The sequence below is a fragment of the Cygnus olor genome, chromosome 5 (genome assembly GCF_009769625.2).
Source record: "Cygnus olor isolate bCygOlo1 chromosome 5, bCygOlo1.pri.v2, whole genome shotgun sequence".
Classification (NCBI taxonomy): domain Eukaryota; kingdom Metazoa; phylum Chordata; class Aves; order Anseriformes; family Anatidae; genus Cygnus; species Cygnus olor.
In genome coordinates this window covers 55483987-55504656 of record NC_049173.1, presented here as the reverse complement: position 1 = coordinate 55504656, position 20670 = coordinate 55483987, and the positions used below count along the sequence as shown (strand labels likewise).

The 20670-nt window shown below is 36.0% G+C and overlaps 1 protein-coding gene across 4 annotated transcripts in view; it reads right to left on the bottom strand.

The window, feature by feature from the left end:
- Nucleotides 1-20670, bottom strand: part of NELL1 (neural EGFL like 1) — a 296982-nt gene that overhangs the window by 192793 nt on the left and 83519 nt on the right. For all 4 annotated transcript variants that reach the window (XM_040559538.1, XM_040559541.1, XM_040559537.1 and 1 more), the window contains exon 12: nt 15564-15692. In XM_040559538.1, the coding sequence (XP_040415472.1) occupies nt 15564-15692 (129 nt within the window). The remainder of the gene's footprint in view (nt 1-15563; nt 15693-20670) is intronic.

Sequence of the window (20670 nt, the reverse complement as noted above, 5' to 3'; positions counted from 1 at the left end):
GTATCAGCCTAAATGTCAGTTACCTGGATACTAATATCTAGCAATGATCTTCATCTCCCCAATATATTTGTGCAGTCTTCCTTTCTGTCAGTTGTTACAAGTCCATATAAGTACCACAAAATCCTTTCTGTTTTGCTTAAGAAATTCACAATGGAAAACAATGCCCATATTTTAGATGGCAAGGAAGAGCTTTGTGGAGAGAAAATAATCAGGATCGCTCCTACTTCAGGAAACAGGAATGCATTAATAACAATTTCAGTGTGCCATGGGATCCTCATTGCCCCAATGTTGTACTGTAGTCTTCGAGACAGTTTGGAGAAAAAGAAATATAAGACAACTAGCAGCATAGTCATGACATTGTGAAGCACAGAATTATCTGTGCACAGAATGGAGGTTTATTTCCTTACGGATGGAGACTGGAAAGCAAGGGAACAAAGGTCTGAACAATCAGCTCCTGAGAAAACAAAGAAGGCGGAAAAAACATCAGCTACTTCTTGAACATCACCTGTGATAAGCCCAACTTTATCATCTCTGTCCTGGGCAGCAGAAGCAAAAGCGCCACCAAACTAAGTCTTGTGTCTTATGCACGGAAAGGGGAGAGTAGGTGCATGGCCAAATAGCCATTGTGAAGGTCTGCTGCCCTGGGAAATTTCCTGCTTTACCTGTGCCTAGAGCCAGCCCTGAAGCAGCCAGTACTTTTTCAGTACAACCTCTTTGCAAATTAGATCTCTCTTTTTGCAGAACACAGTACATCTCTGAGCTAACACTAACTCACATTCACATCTGAAGATGTTATTCTGTGTTCATATAATTATCTCAGCACTAATAGCTACCAATATGTACAGATATATTCTCTGGTGAAAGCTTGAAGGGAATACATGACTCATAAGAATCAGGGAAACAAAATAATGAAAATGAGAGGTAAACAATCCTAAGAAAGATCAGAGAGAGAAAGAGTTTGAATTTCAGGGGAAAGGATTTTTTTTTGTTTTAGTGCACATTAAGCAAAACAATAATATATTTAAAGGAATCCGAAGAAAGGAAAAAAAAATTAAAACTGAGAACATGTAAACCTAGGTCACATTTAACATAGCCAAATTCATCCTAATAATTTTTGAAGAACTTTCTTAAGCCTGTAAGTATAAAGAAAATCATTTTCTACCTTTGAAATACAGTGATACAACTGGTATGAGGCATATGCAGTTTCAGTGAGAGAGTTCAGGACAAGGCATAAAAGCCAGTAAAAATCTTCAACAGAACAAACAAAAACAATTTTAGATTAATGAAATGCAAGTAATCAGAAATACTAAAAACAAAAACAGTGATGTCTAATCAAGAAGTTGAAGGACGAAATTAAAACAAGAAAGACAGTGAAGAAGTTCCTAGAATAACCAAAGGGGGTTTAGACACTTACCCTTTACCTAGGGTAACTGCCATGCTAACTCAAAGAATGGCAGGGTACCTTAGTGGAAAAAAAAATTTGAATATTAAAAAAATGTAAGAGTCACAGATCAATAGGAAACAATGTAAGAGTTACCTTCAGATACTGTAAGCACTTTTGTACTCAATTCGATTACTTGAATCTCTGTTTCTTTTTAACTTTTTTTCCAGTTTCAAAGAAGATTAAATAAACGTAGATGCCTTAGAAAAATGTACTTTTTGAGAGACTTTCTAAGGCACCTAAATACCTAAACCAAATTTGTCTGTCAAAAATCTTACAGAACAAGAGGAATTGTTCCACAAATTAAATATACACTTCAATATTTTATTGAATACATTTCCTCAGTTGTCAATAACATATAGTAAATAAAAATGGAAAAAAAGAAATATAAAAGAAAACTTATTTCTTATTGTATAAGCAGTTAGCTTACTTTTCTACACCTACTTCAGCCTACTTCCTTGCATTACCATGCTGTTTGTTATCAATCACCGTCATCCAGTAAGCCTCACAATACCCCAGGAAGACAACGAAGGATTTTGTTAACACCATTATCAGAGCTTCCAGACAGAAAACCAAAACGGAAATACCTGCACAGAGATACACAAGAAAATGGGGAGATCCTACATCCACAAAGACCCACAGTAAAGCTTCCTTTTCTTATTAGGACAGTGCAATTGGACAAACCAGTCTCATTTTAAGTTTCAGTTCCAATACGGCTTCTCATGCGATACAGTAATACAGTAACATATTGGTTTTTTTCTTTATTAAAATTATGTGTTTCCATAAATGAATTACACTGAAAAAGCATGGAACTGATTATTCAGAAATAAAACTTAATACAAATATATAAAACAAATAGGTCTCAATTTCAGTAATGAGGAGAAACGTATTAAAATTGCTATAAACTAGTGTAACTCTACTACATCTGGATTATGTCAAAAGATGAATTCTTCTTAATAAAAGCAGAGTGGTTTGCACTTAAATACTCTGTACAATCAGCGCACCACTCGATTCAAAATTTATCTGAAAAAAAAAAAAAAAGCCATATGGAGAAATGCCCTGATAGGATGTAAAGCGTGCATGCTGAAATTTGAAAAAGGAAATAGAGTTAACCATAGAGCAAAGCCTTAGGTTAGCAATAATTTACTTTCCAATAGTTGCTTACCTTTTTTGCTTTGTTTTTATAATGCACATCAGTTTTGAATAAGCAGAACCATATCAGTAAGACACTCACTAGATCTTGTGGAGAAAACGTGTCAGTACAAACTGACATATATCATGGATTTAGACTTGTGGCTTGGTGGTTTGTTTGTTTGTTTTTTAAACAAATTTCTTTTTCCATCTACTGGAAACAATACATATACACACAAAGAAAAAGGCAACAGATAATATTTGCTGAAATAGCCTTCAGTTATGCTATTAACAATGGCAAAACACATTTTCTATTAAAAATAATAGAAAATAAGTAGTTTGACAAGAAACTGAATGATTTCTCCATTTAGTATTTTTGACCAAATGTTAAAACTTAATTTATTTTACTTATTTTTTTTTTTTTTTAAAGTTGTAGGGAGAAGTTTAGTTTGTTGGCATTTTTTGTTTGCTTGCTTGTTTTTGAAACTAGCTTCACGGTATACCAAGGCCTTGAATTTTAATCCTGCAACCGGTGAACACAAAATACCTGGTAGATGTCCTTCTCTGTATGCAGCAAAGCTTGTGACCAACATTACAGACCCAACATTACAGACCCTGGGCACTCTAAGTTTCCTGGCTCCCCAAAATCATCCTCCCCCCTAGCCTTTCACTTCCACCTTTTTTATAGACACTCATCTCAGTAACCTTCTCCCAAACTGAGGGGGAATGGTTTGGCTGCCTGTCCTTCTGCCACTGTCCTCACTGGCATCTCTACTCATTTGTGGTCCAGTGTCTGTTCAAGAAGCACCAGAACCTCAGACTCACCTGTGCAAAAAAAGTTGAAACTTCTTACAACAGTTTAAAAAACAAAGGTTTCTCTGACACACCACAGTAATCAGAACTGTTCCTAAAATCCTCCCTGAGGAGTGTGATGCTATTTTTTTTCCCATGATTCCTAACATCTTTGAACAAAGCTGAACAAAATGACTTTCTACACATACTTGACTGCCTCCATTTCCTCTGGACTCAACCGATACTCTAGGTTCAAATCAGAATCCTCAGTCCTTCGTAAGGGTCCTCTAATGAATTAAGTTTTTTCTTGCATTCCCAAAACTGATCAGCATTTGGTGGTGGTGGTGGGTGGTTTTTTTGTTTTTGTTTTGTTTTTCCTTTTCAGCTTATAATAGCTATAGGAAAAGAGCACATCCTTCCCTCCTCTGGCCTGCCCATGACAACCTTATAGTTTAGACTACCTAAAATCAGAGCTGTTGTTCTACTGACATACTGCCAGCACAGACCTTGAAGTAGCTAGAAGACATCATTTACAAGCTCATTTTCACAACCACAATTGAAGCCCCATCCAACAATGTGTTTATGAACAGGCTGTTATTTGGACAAAGGCTTCCATGCCACCAAAGCCACTGTTAAAGAGCAGTGGCTTGAGCACCAAAACTGAACATCAAGTTACTTTCAAGTAGCTGACAAAGTTTACAAGTGCTAGTGATTAAAACAGATTTTCTTCTCATTTCTAAACTTTCACCTGTGCAAAATAGTTACCCTCTCTGCACTCCCAAACACTGCAAGAAGTATCCATAGAAAATTAACAGCATCTGATGTCCCTCCAGTGCTCCTGATGCAAAATACAATACTGTATAGGATAAGAGATAACGGAATCACCAAAAAAAAAAAAAAGTTGGAAGGGTCCTCAGAGGTTGCCTAGTCCGACCTCTTTTAGAAAGCTGGGCTAACTTTGGACATCTGGTTACATAGGGTCCATCTAACCATAGGTACACAGTTCTTTAAAATTACAGCAACTGCCCAGACACAGCCAGAATACATTCCAGAAATATCCTCCAAATCATGCTAGACAAGACTTGTTCAGTCATCCAAAATAAATGTACTGTCCCGTTACCTGTGAGTGTTTTTCATCTAATACTTTTGTTATTGAACTTGTTTCTTGTCAAGTTAAATATCCGCTAGCTTTTAAAAGAAATGACCTTCCAGGTAGTGAAAAACAATTAGTGATACACTCCAGAGTAATGATTTCCTTCACAAAACAGGTATCATAACAAAAGAAAAGGACAGCCAAAGTAACCTTATCTTGTGTTGATTGACATTTCCATTTCCTACAACTTAAAACCATGTCCTGAAAATGTATTGCTCTTGCTGTTTTGTGCTATTGTAGCTAGTTGGACTTGGCTGTAGTACTTAATCCCATCACTTCTCTCAAATGCTCAGACTGTATAGATCGGTAAAAGCATCTGTACAAGCCCTTTTGAGCCCACTCTGTATGTTCCTCAGAGTAGAAGCTACGGTTTCTGACTATCCTGCATTCAAAAGGGAATTCAGAGACAGCTCGTTTAGTATGCAACCCAAAAGATTTTAGATCAACTTTAATCGTTAATGCTCTTCGCTATTATCAAGAGAAAATGGCCTCAAGATAATATGATTTCTTACACTTTCTAATATTAAAAAAAAAAAAGTACTTTAAAGGAGGAAGGAAAAAATCTGATATGAATTCCTCTCTGAAGTGGGGAGACCTCTAGATGAAAACAGCTGGCTTTGGAGCTATGTCAAATCACAGCAACCTAAGAGACTGTTGTCCTGTCACAGTCTTTTCCCAAATATAGTGCCTCATATGTAATCTGTGGATAAAATTTGTACGTAAAATTTGGCTTTATAACACAAGAAGCCAATGAAAGATAGGACCCTATGACTCAAAAGCACTTTACTAGTCCACAGAATTTCCTAAACACACAATCCACATGCAATTCTTGCAGTCTTCACGTTGACTTCGTAGGTGTATGAGAAAGTTGCTATTCGGTCATATCTTGTATAACTCAAATCTTTTGTGCTACAATAGGAAAACAGTTTTGAATATATGCACACACATACATCACAGATGCAAAACTTGTGTCATTTTTGATCAATTCCAGTTATACTCCAAAATTTAAAAAAGGCAAAACCTCAGCACAACAAAAATTATGTTTTACAAGCTAAGTGCACAATTTTTAGCAACTTGTATAAAGGTACTGGTGACTTCGATTCAAGTTCGAACAATGTTTTCATCATATACAAATACTTCAACATTTTATAGTTTGGCTCAGCCATAAGCGAACTTCTGATGGTCATTGGAAAAAGCACTCAGACTTTTGTTTTCGCTTTGCTCCATCTGTTTGAGACAAACACTTACTTGGTCTAAACTGACACAGCTCCACTAAAAATTTTCAGATTTTTCCTTCTCCACTGATGTCAGCAGAAATGTCAGAGTTTGCATGAGGTAAGGAGCTTCTCTAATAATTTGAAGAAAGAATGTTGGCAATATCAGGATGCATACAAGGTCTTAATGGGTAAAGAGCAGCAAGAGCTCCTTCTGCTCACGATGACTAAGAAAGACTTATAATGCCACCATTTCTGGCATGAAATTCTCGCTCTTTCAGTGCTGGTACATGTAATGAGAACAATTTGTTACAAGGGTCATTACAGAGTAAGGATACTGATGCTGACCCAGCAGGAAGATACAATAATATTTTTCTTCTCCTACTGGTCAGCTTTTACAATTAGTAACCAACAACATCACCAGGTTTTTGTTTAGCACATTCAAAAGTGAGATGAAGTTATTTTTTCAAAAGTAAATAAAAATGGAGGCTGTGAAAGCGCAGTTTATAATGTAATCTGCTCCACATCTATTCCTACCTAACCCCCTCCACAAATCCAAAATGACACGAACGTACCTCTGTCCCTTAATCTGGAGTCTTGGAACACAAAAACATCTTGAGCTATCACATTGAAGGGGGAATTCAACTATAGATTGGAAAAACAGCGACGACTGACAATGAACACCTTTGTTCCATTGTATATTAGAAGTCATTAGCTTATTCTTGGCAAAAGAAAAAAAAAGAAAAAATAAGGTAAAAAAGCCAAATTTTATATAAGAGATATCCAATTATGTTCAATACAACTCAGGAGAATGGAACTCTGACATGTAAGAGTGTTTGTTGAAGGGGAGACAGCATCCCCATGCCTCTCCATATGAACAAAACTCTCAACAGCTTCACAATAGGTTTTTCATTGCCATTCTGAGGGGGTGAGATCTCCTTTAATAGCAATGATTATAATGTATTCAAATGCAACTTACTAACATAAGAACTGACAGTTCCAAAGTTGAATTTCTTAGGAGCCATAATTATTTATGACACTTCATTACAACAACTCTAAAGCATATGGTTACCTTATTAGAAATTAAAATTCATTTTCATATAAATCTCAGCATGACATGACACCAAAAGAATTTAAGTTACTCCAGAGGATGGCAAGTAATTTCACTTATACTGTTCCACAGCTTGCTAGTTGGAATATGAATTTCAACTAATTTTCTTTTAAGTATAAAAGCAGTTTTGACAACACAAATAATCCATCTAGAGTCATATAGCACATAAACACTTTCCAACAAGCTTCTAAATCTACTTAGTATAAAAATGTTGACATTTTCTCTTCGAAAACTTTCTGTCCACCAGCAAGTATATCATCTCTGCCTATCAATGTATGTAATTACCTTGGGAAAGGATGTTTGTTTCATTTTAAATTCTGTCTCCTCCAGTAACAGCTCATAGTACAAGGAAACTGCAATCTCATTTACTAAAGCACATTAAAAAAAAAGTACAATTTGGGTTCTATCACCAAGAAAAGGGACTTTCACCAGTAAATAGAATTACATACATGAGTGGAAATTTAAAATGGGCACTGCCAAGTAACTGAAGTCTTGAAAAGTAGGTTAATAAGCGTTGTTTAAAGAAACTATGAACTATATACAAAAAAAATGCTTTCAAGTCCCACATTTATGAAACAGGGGAGTAGTTTTTTTGATTGTTACGTTATTTATTTATTAAGTTTCCACGTGAGGGCTGATTGAAACATCGCCATTGAGGTACTCTTTGCAGCAGATGGTGATCTCAACTGTAACACTTTCACATTCTCTTCTCCCACTCTTCTCTTTGTTTCAGTTTCAACATAGAGAAAAATACAATATATTTGCAATGAACACAATGATTTCCCACCAACAGAAGTCCCATTTTCTTACCTTTGTGTAATTTCATGAAGTATCCTGCGCATACACTTATGCATATATGTGCATCTATACAGCACAGAACATAAGCTTATTACATCATGCAGCGAATAACAATTGTGAGTTTTGGCATCTTGTGAGAAAGGTTTTTTGAGAAGACAACAAAGAGAAAAATTATCATTAAAAGCTGATCCAGAAGTCAAGTCGATGGAAATGATCCAAAACCATAGACATATATCAATGCCACGCAGGTTTATGTGATACTACATAATGTTCATGTCACTTCCCAAGCCACAATGAAGTGAAATTAAAACAAATGCAATGAAAACAGTGCGTGCACATGTGGAATTCCACAATAGATTAATTAATTTTACAGCAAGAAAAGCATCAGCTGAGGTTTCCCATCTGACTTGTGCTCTGAAGGCCATATGCACTGGAGTTTACTTCTTACTCGGTTTAAACTGCTTGTGAAAACTTTTGTACACTAAAGAGTCATTGGCTACAGGATGAGAATGGTCAAAGAATTACACATAAGAGGTAAGATTTATGAAACTCTCTCATCTTAAGAACCACAGCAGAACTTAGATTCTACGATGAAAGGTTTCCTTGTTCCTGTGTGTTTTGCAACAGAAAAACTTTTTTTTTTCATTAAAACTGTGCTGGTTTTTGCATTTGGTCTTTGCATTTCGAACAAGCCATTATTTTTTCCTGATTTTGATGAGGATGGGGTCAACCAAAAAAAAAAAAAATCTTTTCCCTCTGCATTTTGCTTTCCTTTCTACATGACTTTCAGAAAACAAGTAGGTTTTCTGGCAAAACCTCCATCAACATAAGCATCTTCAGAGTGGAATTTTACAACATATTTATATATCTACCTTTCTGTAAATGATTTCCTGATTATGTCTAACAACATTAAGCTCAAATGAAAAGAAACAAAGCAAAGGGATTCCATGTGTGTCTGGGACACACAAGTTACAAGGAAACTAAATGCTGCTTTAGTTTGAAAATTAGCAGCAGAATCCTCAAGTTCAAAGCTTATTGTCTCAGACTGAGAGCTAACTAGCCTTATGTATGTAAGTTAAACAATTTTCTTGTGTAATCTCATTACCTCACAGGAAACAATATTGTTCCGCAAACCTAAAATAAGAAAGAATGGCATCACCTGCTTTACAAGCTTAAATACTTAAATAATTCACCTGCAAAGCTCTAAATCAAAACGCACAAAATGAGAAGAGAGGAACAAAAAAATGAGAGAGAGAGAAAGAGAAAAGTATTAGCCTTAGAGTTGTGTTCTTAAATAAGTGAGACACCAAGCTTTATCTAGCCTGCCATCAGAGGCCTAGGGCAAAGAGCAGAGCTTCCAGCCCCACCATGAAGTGGAGATGTCTCTAACCCTATGCACACCACCTGCCTACAGCCCTCATGATGTCATGTGCAGTATCAGGCTGTGGCATAAAAGAGACCAAATGCCTAGTAAGGGAGAAGAAGCTATAGAAGGCAGCAGTATAGTACATCAGGCAGACAGTTTACCTGGTCTGTCCATGTTGGATGTTTGGGTCCATGCGCAGGGGCATATAAGTGCTCATTTTTCACCTCAAGGCGCTCATGTTTTTCTCTTATATTAGCTTGAATCTTAACAGGATTGGCCTCAGGTGTGAGATTAAAGGCAGCATTGATGAGGATAATGGGATTACAGCAACCTGTTCTTCATTATTCAGGACATAATTCTGCAAAATGTTATACTCTTTTTGGTGGGACTGCAATGTCCTAAGAAAGGTCTCCTGCAATTTAGATTGTTACAAACTCTATGAACAGCTATACTTGATCATTAGTCAAAGAAGAAACCCCAAACAGCTGACATACATCAACTGCTTAAAGCTTGAAAAGAGTTTTATGCCATTCCGTTTCTGGCCTCTCAAGCACGACTCTCCAATTTGCTTTCATTTAGTTTCCCTCTTTTTGATTTTATGAGCCACAAACTTGGACCACTGTAATTTACATAATGATGAATTATATTGTAAAACAATAAATTATTTAAAATTCTTTCACATCTTTAGCTGAATGAACTTCAGAAAAGACTGGGATTTTTGTTTTTAGGGCCTCAAATGGGAACAAAGAACCTGGATCTAATGATCACACTTCACCCTACCTGTGCCATCTCATTACCACAACAAGATTTAATAAGCACTACTACTAGCATAGTAACTGCTAACTTTAACATAGATAAGCATAAACATAAATAAAGAATTAGCATTTCAGATTATAGAAGGTATATTCAAATGAGTGATTGTTCATTAAACTGTGAACATATGCGGAAATGTTAACAATCAGCTTCAGGACATTTAGCCTACTTCAAGAAATTATGTTATCATCTACAAAAATTCCACTTCTAGGCACATAATTCTAGGCCACAATTTTAAAAGTTTTATAAGTCAAATGGATAGGAAGAGTTCAACAGTTAAGCAGTACAACAGCTATGCAGTATTGAATATAAAAAAGACACTGAGTTAAATAGAGACCGAGTTCAGTCAGCAAGATCACAGAAGGACCTAGAAATTTCCCATTAATCCTCTAATTTACATCCACCTATTAACTAACAGGAAGAGACAGTGGGGAAAGATCAATACTTTTGAAACACTTCTGTATGTGGCAAGTTACAATGAATTAATCAACTAAGAATAACAAAAGATTAAAAACATATTTAAGTCTCTCTGTTAATTCTTTATATTTGCCTCTAACCTTGTGATTATGAAATTGCATATAGAAGGACACACTAAGCAAGACAGAGGTGTTATACAGTGAGAATATAGCAACATACTTAAGTACAGGCAATCATCCATTTTCAGGATTCAATATGTAGTTAATGTTTCACTGCACAGATAGATAAGTGATCTAAAAGGTAATAAATGCTTCAAAATCAAAAATGCAATTTAGTATTTCTCTGTGTTTAAAAAAAAAAAACACATCTATCTCAATTTCTTTTCTACTTCCTAACTTGGCAAATATTCTGTAGAAGACAGCCTATCATGGACTGATCTGAGTACACTATCAACTACGAAAAGGTTGTATGCAGCCTACTTCTGTAGGTGTGTTTTATTGTTGTGCTGAAGCACAGGTATTCCAGTACTAGTTAGCTTACTGTAACGGGAAAAAAGTATATAAGGAAAATAACATTGCATTACTACAAAATGAGCAGGTTTTCTGACAAGTACTTAGTCTTTGGGTAGCAATTCATGGCTTCTGTGATGTTTTTGAAACGAGCAATAATGAGCAATAATTTTATAACAAATTAAGATAAAATGTTTGGCGTACAGAAAGGGCAAGAGTGATTTAGTTACATGCCTTCTGAATGAAAGTCTTGAGGGACCCTAGAGCACACTATCAGGACAAAATATGGGAACAGTTCTCACAAAATTTAAGGCATTTAATTTGTTAACTCTTTAAGCTGAGGTAACATCAGCAAGGTGACCTTGAGAGGGCATATAAGGAAACTAGCTATGCTGCCTGAATTAATCTCACATAAACACATTTCTCACAGATTATCTTCTGTCACTAGCAACTTAACCAGTAAAGGAGGAGGAGAAAACAAACAAACAAAAAAAAAAGCAGCACCAGGCATTCTCAACAGTACATTTGGCCTCAGAACTTTCAGCTTCTTTAAGGGTAAAACAGTCTCACCCAAGACATCCTGTCCTAAACACTGCAACAAGCTGCTTCTGCCACACGTTTTCTTTATATTCTTATAAAACAGCTTTATTTTGTCATCTGCTCCTAAAAAAACAACTCAGATTCACACAGCTTGTTTATACTCTTTAACACCAAAAACTAGAAGATATCCTAGAGAGCATGTGTCGTCCCACTGCAGTATAAAGGGGGAAGAAGCCCTACAATTAAGTAATACAGTGAGAATATTAATCTTTACAGGCCCACTTCAGTCAGTGGATCCACTTTTATATTATATCCATCACCACAATAGTGTTCTGGGGTGACAGTGGTGAACCAGAAAAGGGAAAAATACTGCTGTGTAGCATGACAAGACATCTCGTGGTATGCTACCCTATCACTTTTACTAGCTGCTTCTTGGGGGGACGAGTAGTTGCGCATATGAACGAAAAATATACTAATTTTCTTGTTTGATGCACTCTTGTCAGCAAGAATAGACATGCATTATCCTAACTGGGAGATTCATCCCACTTCAGATTTAAACGGCTCTTACAATGAATCAGAACTCAACTTCCATTAGGTAATAATCACTTTTGCACCAACCTAACTTTGCAGGCAGAAAAGGACTGTTAGTATTCAAGCAGAAGGTAGCAAAGAATGCAGAACTGATATGTGGAGGGGGAAAAAGTGATTCTTGCTTTTGTTTACTAGGAAATACACAGCAGAATCTCACAGAATTATTTTCAGAAAGATGTCACTCTGCTTCTTAGCACCTAGAACATAAGGATAATCATACTAGAGACAAGCATTACTTTTAGCTGATTTGGCTTGCTTTTTCTCATTTCATCTCTAGACTTCAAGACTCTCCTATTTGCAAACACTTTCCTCTCTCTTACTAGCATTTTCAGGATGGTCCTATTGGTATTTGTGAAGTAGTCACAGAGTCCAGAGCTTTCTAGCTTTAACAGTGTATTGACAATTTGCTTGTCTACTGTACACATCACATAACATGCCTGGAAGAAACAGCATGGCAGAAAATCAAATGAATTACCCATTTTGGTCCTGCTTTTGCGACTGAAATACCGCACCATTTGTAACTAACGCTCCTGCATGCAGCTTGCAGCCCTCACACAGGTGCTTTTATGACATATGCTAAGAAGTCATAGCTGCAAGTGTTCACCGTGCTTGCATCCTGCAGACACTGGGCTCTCTGGCTATTTGGGCCATTCCCAGAGTTTATCCATGCATATGTGACAGAAATAAACAGACACTGGTTTAATGCTTTTGCCTAAGTATCCCATCTGTAGTTGAACCTCCATCAATGTGGTTAATGGAAATATTTCTATACGTCTCTCTGCAAATGGCAAATGCTATAACTACATAACAAAAATGCAACAGGCAAATTAACAGAAAATTGCTTTTCAATTTTTAAATTGAATATATTGCATTTACAGAACACACAGAACCTCCAAGTACCGCCTTCATTCATTACAAGCTTTATGCATTTGTTTTCAGAAACTGTCTTCCCTAAAGACACCTATGTTATTTCAAAAAAAAAAAAAAAGGAATACTAATAGTTATGCCACCTGTATATTTTGACATGAAGAGCTGCTAACCATTTTAAGAGTAATTAGTGGGAATGAACAGTAAGAGCATTCCAGGATTAATTTTGTAATTTATTTCCCAATTTTGCTAATGCCAACTCCCTGACAAACATCAGAAGTTTTCTATTTTTTTTCCCACTCTACTACAAATGTGAATATGGAATGTTAGGAGGGGAGAGGGTGGAAGGACACAAATACATGTGAAAACATAAAGGGGACTCAAATGCAATTCTTCATAGATCTTACAAGACTGAAATGATGCCATGAGGTCCAGCCAGGATAAAAGTGAATAAGAGTGAGCACAAATAACAGGAAAAAACCCAGGGAAGGTAAAATAACACCGTACATTAGAATTCGCATGCACAAGTTTTTTCAAGTACAGTGGAAGACACAAGAAATGTGGAAAGTGCTTTCAAGTTAAAGATCTGGAGCATTCTGAACTAAGGTGCCACCTACCAGTACATGTCACAAATACAAACTAGTTTAACCTCACCTTCTGAAAGGAAATAGTAATCTTGTACGCCTTTTAAGTTTAAGGGCTTAGGAATCACAAAGACAAAATCAGAATTACAGCTGAGAATATCTTCCTTGCTTCCACTGATGTTTTGTATATTTATTACTTCCTGTTCGGGTGTTTTTTGTATTCAGTTCTTACACAATAACACAGAAATCCAGAACTACACACACACAGAAGCAACACATACTATACTAACATCCTGCTAAATTCTACCATCAGATGCATGCCTATGGCTTCATTGATTTGAGTAACAGCTTCACCGTGAAGCTGAGCACATTATACAGCCAACTATGAAATTATTCTGTTTAGCAGATTAAACACAGATGAGAGAAATTAGATTAGAAAGGCACATAAAGCAATTTTGCAGAAAGCTGTTCTAAGGAGCAAAAGAAAGCCCTTCACAGAGCTTCACCTCTTGGCTAATTGATTTGTCAATCTGTAGTTGCCCTTGTTAAAGCCCCTTCTCTTCTTGACATTACCTCCTAAAAACTACTCTACATCTAGCAAATTTATCATTTCATAACAGCTATAAATACACTTTTGTCTATCCCACTGTCTCAGGCAGCAGAAAAGCAGTATTTATTCAGTTGCCTCATGCTTCAACCACACACAGAGCAGCCAGGGATTCGGGCTGCCCTTCCAAAACTCAATGCAACACAGACGAGACATAATTCAAGCTAATTTCTTCAAAAAGAAGGACCGCCACTGCCATTAGTAATATACTGGCAACATCTCCAAAATTACTTGCGTCAAGGTTTTTAAACTTCTGCCATAGAAGAAAAAACGAAAAGAGAGACAATCTGCTACTAGATTAATAAAAACACTCAACATTGATTTTACTTAAAAAGGCAAAAAATAACAAGTACTGATTTCTGCATCATGGCTGATAAAGTGCCTCATTACTGTCTTTTGATTTCTGAATAGGTCTTGCAGTACCTATATAGCAGCTCTTCTCGCAGCTTTTCTTTTTGTAGAAAAAAAAAGATTCATAAGGTACTGTATCTCTGCTGCCTGCCTTTAAAAAAAACACTCGGCAACTGTTTTCCCAGTCAGTGAAAGTTCACATATAGGACCATTCAAATTATAGTTTGCAGAGAACTGACTAAATGCCATGAGATTTATAACTGCAAGTTACTGAATAGCTTTATGAAATATTAAAGCAGTCTTGTTCACTTATGCATACTAAAAAGTCTTTTTATGGAAGTGGGATTATTTAAGCCTAGTCCATGCATGCCTTTTTTATTCTTCCATCCAGTCTTCCAATTCTTAGTGAATTTTAACAGCTTGTCAAAGATGTCCATTTCATCACCACTACTGTTGGAAGAAAAACCTAGCGAAATATTTTTGACAAAGTAGTTCTAAAACTTTCTATGATGGCCAAAAGATTACATATTGTAGCTTAATATATACAAGGGCATTCAAAAAAAAAAAAAACAGTAGGCAAAGGCAGGAAGAAATGTGGTATACATTGATTAATCAATTTATTTTTTATTAAGTAGATCATAGCTACGAACAACAGCAAACTATAGAAAACACTGAGAAACAGAAAGAATAATGCTCCATTGCAGCCATTCCTATGGTGATATAATACATCAACAGAAGTACCTCAGCTACACTCTTCTCAGAAACAGGTCTCTTTTGTACCATAGGAAGACCATTTCAGTAAAGTACCCGACCCACAGAAGTACTTCAGGAAGCATTGCAGATGTGTAATACCATTTCTGTATTCAAGCCTCAACACCCCTTCACACTTACCTTTCTCACAATTGCCTGCAAAATATCCTCTTCCGAAGTTAATACATCTCATAAAGACGTCGCTCTCTAGAAAATACTTTACAAGGTAGATGCTATTGTCTAAAAAATGGTGTTTTGAAACTTATAATGACAGCATGACCATGGCATGCCAAGATAAGACTACAACAATGAAGTACAGCAATAGGTAGGTAATCTGAACAGTCCAGCATCACTTTCACCTTTTTTTGTAATGCCTAATTCATATTTATATGTTGGAAAAAAAGGTCCCTATGATATTTACCATCATGAAACCGAACTTTGCAATAGAATTCATTCTTCAACCATTTGTTCAGTACTATGTTTCTAAGTACATTGTTAAGGGGACAGGCCTTTTAGCATTTTGTTTACCTTCACAATATGCAGAGTCCCCTTGGACAGAGAGGTAACCATTCTTGCATTCACAAGTAGCTTTTGTGTTCCAGTTTTTGCACTCTGAATTTTCACCACATCTGTGTCCCTCTGCACAGAAGTTATGGCCTGAAATCAAGGAACATACAAAAAGTTATTAAAATATGTTTAGTTCAGGTATTAAGGTTTTATATTTATATCGATTGTATTATTCTCTGAGAAGCTTTGGCATGCTACCTAGTACAAATTCCCTCTATAAACCAATCTGGCGCAAACAGGCTTTTTGGATTCCTCCAATGAATCTGTACTCAAGTAAAGTCATTTTGTTCAAAAACATATTTGTATGACTCACTTTAGTAAGGAGAAAAGAACTTCAAAGCAGGAAACCATGTCAATACATTAGTCTCCAACAGAATCTATGCAGGATTATCTCTGACTGACACAAAATATAACAGTAACTTACACCAAAAAGTATAATCAAGTGTAATAATAAAAAGTTCACAATTCTCTTACTGTGCATAATCAAGTACTTGTTCAGGCGAGCAAAACAAGACCTTGCATTAGAACACAAAACTGTGTTGATAATCAAGACAATCGCAAGCACTGTCTTTTAATCCTGCCATGAAAAACTAGCTGGATTGTTTTTGCAGTCTATAATTAATCCACATATCATGTTTTGTAGTGCAGATTTTTTATTTATCTCTCATTTTCCTTGACACAAATTCTCAATAGCTTTTTTGCGAACACCTTCTTCTATCCCACATGTTGACATTTCTAATAGCATCATGAACTTTCCTAGTCTCTCCGAAAAACTCACAACTGGCTGAAGTTCTTCATTCAATAGTTCTCTAAGATGTATCAAAATCTCTCTCTGCTGAAGTTTAAAAAGAAAATAATTGTAATTTTAACCCTTTAAAGGCACTCCATTGGAGATACTGTAAGTGATAACTAAATACCTTACGGAACTTAACAGGAATTCCACCTCACCAGAGTATTTTTTGGTGGATTTTTCTCTGTTAACATCCAGGAATCTATTTTATTTCCTTGATACATATAAACAGCATGGTACTTATTTTTCCTTTATTTTCCCTCCTTGGAGGAGGGAAAAATTCTTTTTTTTGTTTTGTTTTGTTTTTCAGCCTTTTTTTTTTTAAAAAAAAAAAAAAAAGCCTTATTTTTGCGGAAAGAAAACAGAAATGTTTACAGGTATGTGTGTGCTATACCAGAAATTCAGACTACGTGCACTCTAATTTTTCTTATATCAATACACAAGAACAGTTTCTGCCAGTTCTGATTGGTCATAAAGGAGCAAACTGAAAGTTCCAGTTCATTCATCCTAAAGTTTCTAAAATCCCTTAAAGACAGCTAAGAGGAAAAAAAAAAAGTTGATCTAGACTTCTAAGACCTAACTGCCAGGTGCAGATCTTCATTCATATCCTTTCCTCTGATGTTCTTTAGGGAACTTCATAAGACTTTAGCTTGTACTAAATACAATTTTTTCTACCATAAGCAAAATTTCATAGAGCTACCCTGAAGCTGTTTTTTGTTCATGGGTTTATATTTGTTTTTAAACACGCACTTCAGTCATCTATTAACTTAAAACTCAGATTTTGTCACTTTAGTGAACTCAGATTCTATGAGTCTGGCCAGGATTGATCACCTAATATTGGGCTGTGAGGTCACCTTAAGAAAATGTAATACTTATCAGTAATGAGAACACATTCTCGGGGTTAATGTCCAACTCTGCACTTAAACTTCATTTTAATTTTACTAGCAACAAGGGTATCTTCCTTGTGCTAAGTTGTTCTTTCACTGTAATCTAACTTGCATTTAAAAAAAAATGATGTCTTTGCATCTCCTTTGGTCTCTGTTAATGACAACTGCAGATATTCCTTCTAACCTTCATTATTTCACAGTCTGGTAAAAAAACACTCAAGTATTCCAGATACAGCCTTGTCAAGCCTGGGTACATTTTACATGTTTTTTTGTTTTGTTTTTTTAAAAAAAGGGTGTATAAATGGCTAAAGGCAGCGTAACTGCAATCTCAGTATTTGCCTTCTTGTTTCTACCTTTATAATTTTAATTGAAACTGAACACCAGAACTCATCTTCCCAAACTTCTCCATTCAGCACCTAATTTATACTCTCCAAGCAAGATTACTATTCTGTTAGCATTCTGGATAATATCCAAGAGACAACTGTGTGTTTTTTTTTATAATATTTCCTTTGTCGCTGTTTCCCCTAAGACTGTGACATCCTAGACTATTTCCTGCTCCTTTAGAATAATAATCCTCCCTTGAACTCATACACAGTATTAGTTTTGTATTTAATTATTACTGGTAGATAGTACAACTAAGAGCCAAGATAATACCAGTGTGTTAGCCTGAGCACTATAAAATACTTTAATTTAGTGTGTATTGTTACTATTGTACTAGGATTTGAGGTTTATCTAATATAGACATAAACAATAATACAGAAATGATTTAGGTTGTCTAACCCAAAGAGTCCATCTTTTAACCTGTGATCATTTTTTGACAACTTTAATACTCATAATTAGCCAATGGGAAAGCCCCTCAGGGTCAACTTTCATCACAAGTCCCAAGTCAACCATGCATTTCTAACAGGACTTGCTCCAAAGCACAACACCCTGACAAGCTTAGAATAGTTCTAATAATTCTTCACTGTTTATATTTTATCACCTCTGAAATTCATCAGTACATACTATGACTACACTAACTATCCATTTAGCACCAGTAAGGCTGCCTTTTTCTTTTTTTTTTTTAAACTTTCTAGAAAAAAATTATATCGCTTTCATTCCCTTATTACCAACTGTATGCAACATGAACCTCCTCGGACTGGAGTCTGCTTCTCCATTCAGAAGCAGACTTGTGTTTCCAAGTTTGAATGCTGTTAAAAGAGCATAGAAGAAAAAAGTAATGCTCCAGTTCTATAACTTAGGTATATGTAACTGGGGGCTCCGAAGAACTTTTCTTTGTTCTCCTCTCATTAGGAATACACAATGAGAGAACACCTACTACTTCTCTAGATTGCTTTAGCATTTGTTATTTTGAGACGTGTGAAACACTGTTTCTTGCCTTTAAAAATGTTGACTAAAAGTGACTCAACCTCTATTTCCCACAGCATTTCAGAAAATTTGTTCCACACCTCCACAAGTGGAAAGTAGCATGTCTATCCTGTTAAGAGCATGCATGGTGCTTCAATTCTCTAAGTTTTCAAGCTTTTACAAAACAAACTTAATTTAAGGTTGACGAGCAGAACATAGATGATTGTACAGAATGGCAAGGGGTCACTGTGCCTGGGTCAGAGTAGACATGCCACTGGATCAGAGGCTCTAGCAAGTGCTTTTTTTTTTTTTTTTTTTTTTTTTAAGTGAAGACACACATTTAGCACTTTAAAAGAGCCAAGAGTCACATACTCAAGAAGTGTGGTTCTTACATTTCCTAGACCCCAGTCTGCATTATCTCCAGCTGGTATTTTTGGAAGCAAACAAAGAATAAAATACTACCTACTCTTTCTTAGGTGATATTGAATCTGAGTGCTTTTCCTATTCTTCGGGCAATAAAGGCCAACTAGTTATTTGGCTCTAATGTGAAAAAGTAAGCTACCTGTTTTTTCCACCTTTAACAACCCCAGTTCAACATCTAATTTAGATAAACATTTAAATTCATTCATATTCAGCAAAACCGCCAGGAATGCATCCAGGGCCACTGACCAATTAAGACTGCTTATACATACTCCTGACTAAGCAGGGCGGGACCTAAGCACTGACTAAAATGTCACTCTATTGATGGAAGCAATTACTTATTGCCAAGTAAGCACAATGGAAAAGAATGCAAATATCTGATAATTATTAGTTCTTCACTGCGAAATGGCAACAATAGTTTCCTTCAAAATACCAACACAGTTGTCAAAACCACTCGATGATACTGCAATAGGTGTCTGAATGCCAATCATGGATGGCAGCTAGCTGAGGGCATTCATTCCTATTGCCCAGGTGAAAATAGCCGAATTACCAAGACTTCAGAATATTCAGCCAAGTCTTGTCTGAGATGGTCAGCTCTTCTCTAAATATAGAAAAAGTTTAAAATAGAATCATCAAACATGAGCAAGCAGACAATTGGAGTGGATTTGACAGAAGTTTGGAAAAGCTTAAATAGTTCTGATAATCTCAACTCATTTCAGGATAACTCAGATGACAAGGCAAACGAGCATGGATTAAAATTACAGACAAACACATTCAGAACAGATGTCAGAAACCATTTTCCCCAGACATACGCACACAGTTGTCAATGTTCACAACAGCCCTGCAAAGTCATTCAAGTCATTCATGATAAAATTAGATACTACCAACAGGGGAATTAAATATCGAAGAGTTGTTCACATTTTTGATAGGCATGATGATCTCTGTTCCTTCCCGAAACATTTCTGACAATGTTACTCTCTTCTTTATCAAGGCTGCTGTAATGTTTGCTCCAATTTTTCTACAGAACATGGGATCATAGAACATTATTCATATCTTTCAACTCCCAATATTTGACTGTAAAAAGACCATTCATAAATGTACTAAAACAAGTATGAAAGAGGTCAGATTTCATGATACCAGACATAAAATTATCCCTTCTGCACCATCAGAAAGTGCACTACATGGCTGTCCCAAGTAAAATCATCTAAAATTAATCACTTATTCCATTTGGAGTCACCTAAAAATTGCTCTAATTTTTTCCAGCCTTCTTAACCTCTTCACATTCTGGTTCCCAGAATCTGCTTTCCCAGAGCAGTATGCTCAACTGTTTTGTGCTCTCATTGAGGATTTTTTAAGTACCTGACATGTTTAGTAATTTGGTTTAATTATCAATTGAAGAATGCAAGAACACATTCAAAAGTATTATTGGAGTCAATATATATCCTATATCTCCTCACGTTTTTTTTAGAGACAGCACTGCTGCGCCTCCCACTTTTCTGATGGTTTCCTTAAAACATCTGTAATGCTTTTTGTACATTCAGTTTCCCTTGCTGCTTACTTCAGAAACTCTAAACTCCCCTTCTCTTGCTCTTCAAGAATCTATCCTTCAGCAAACCACGTTTCA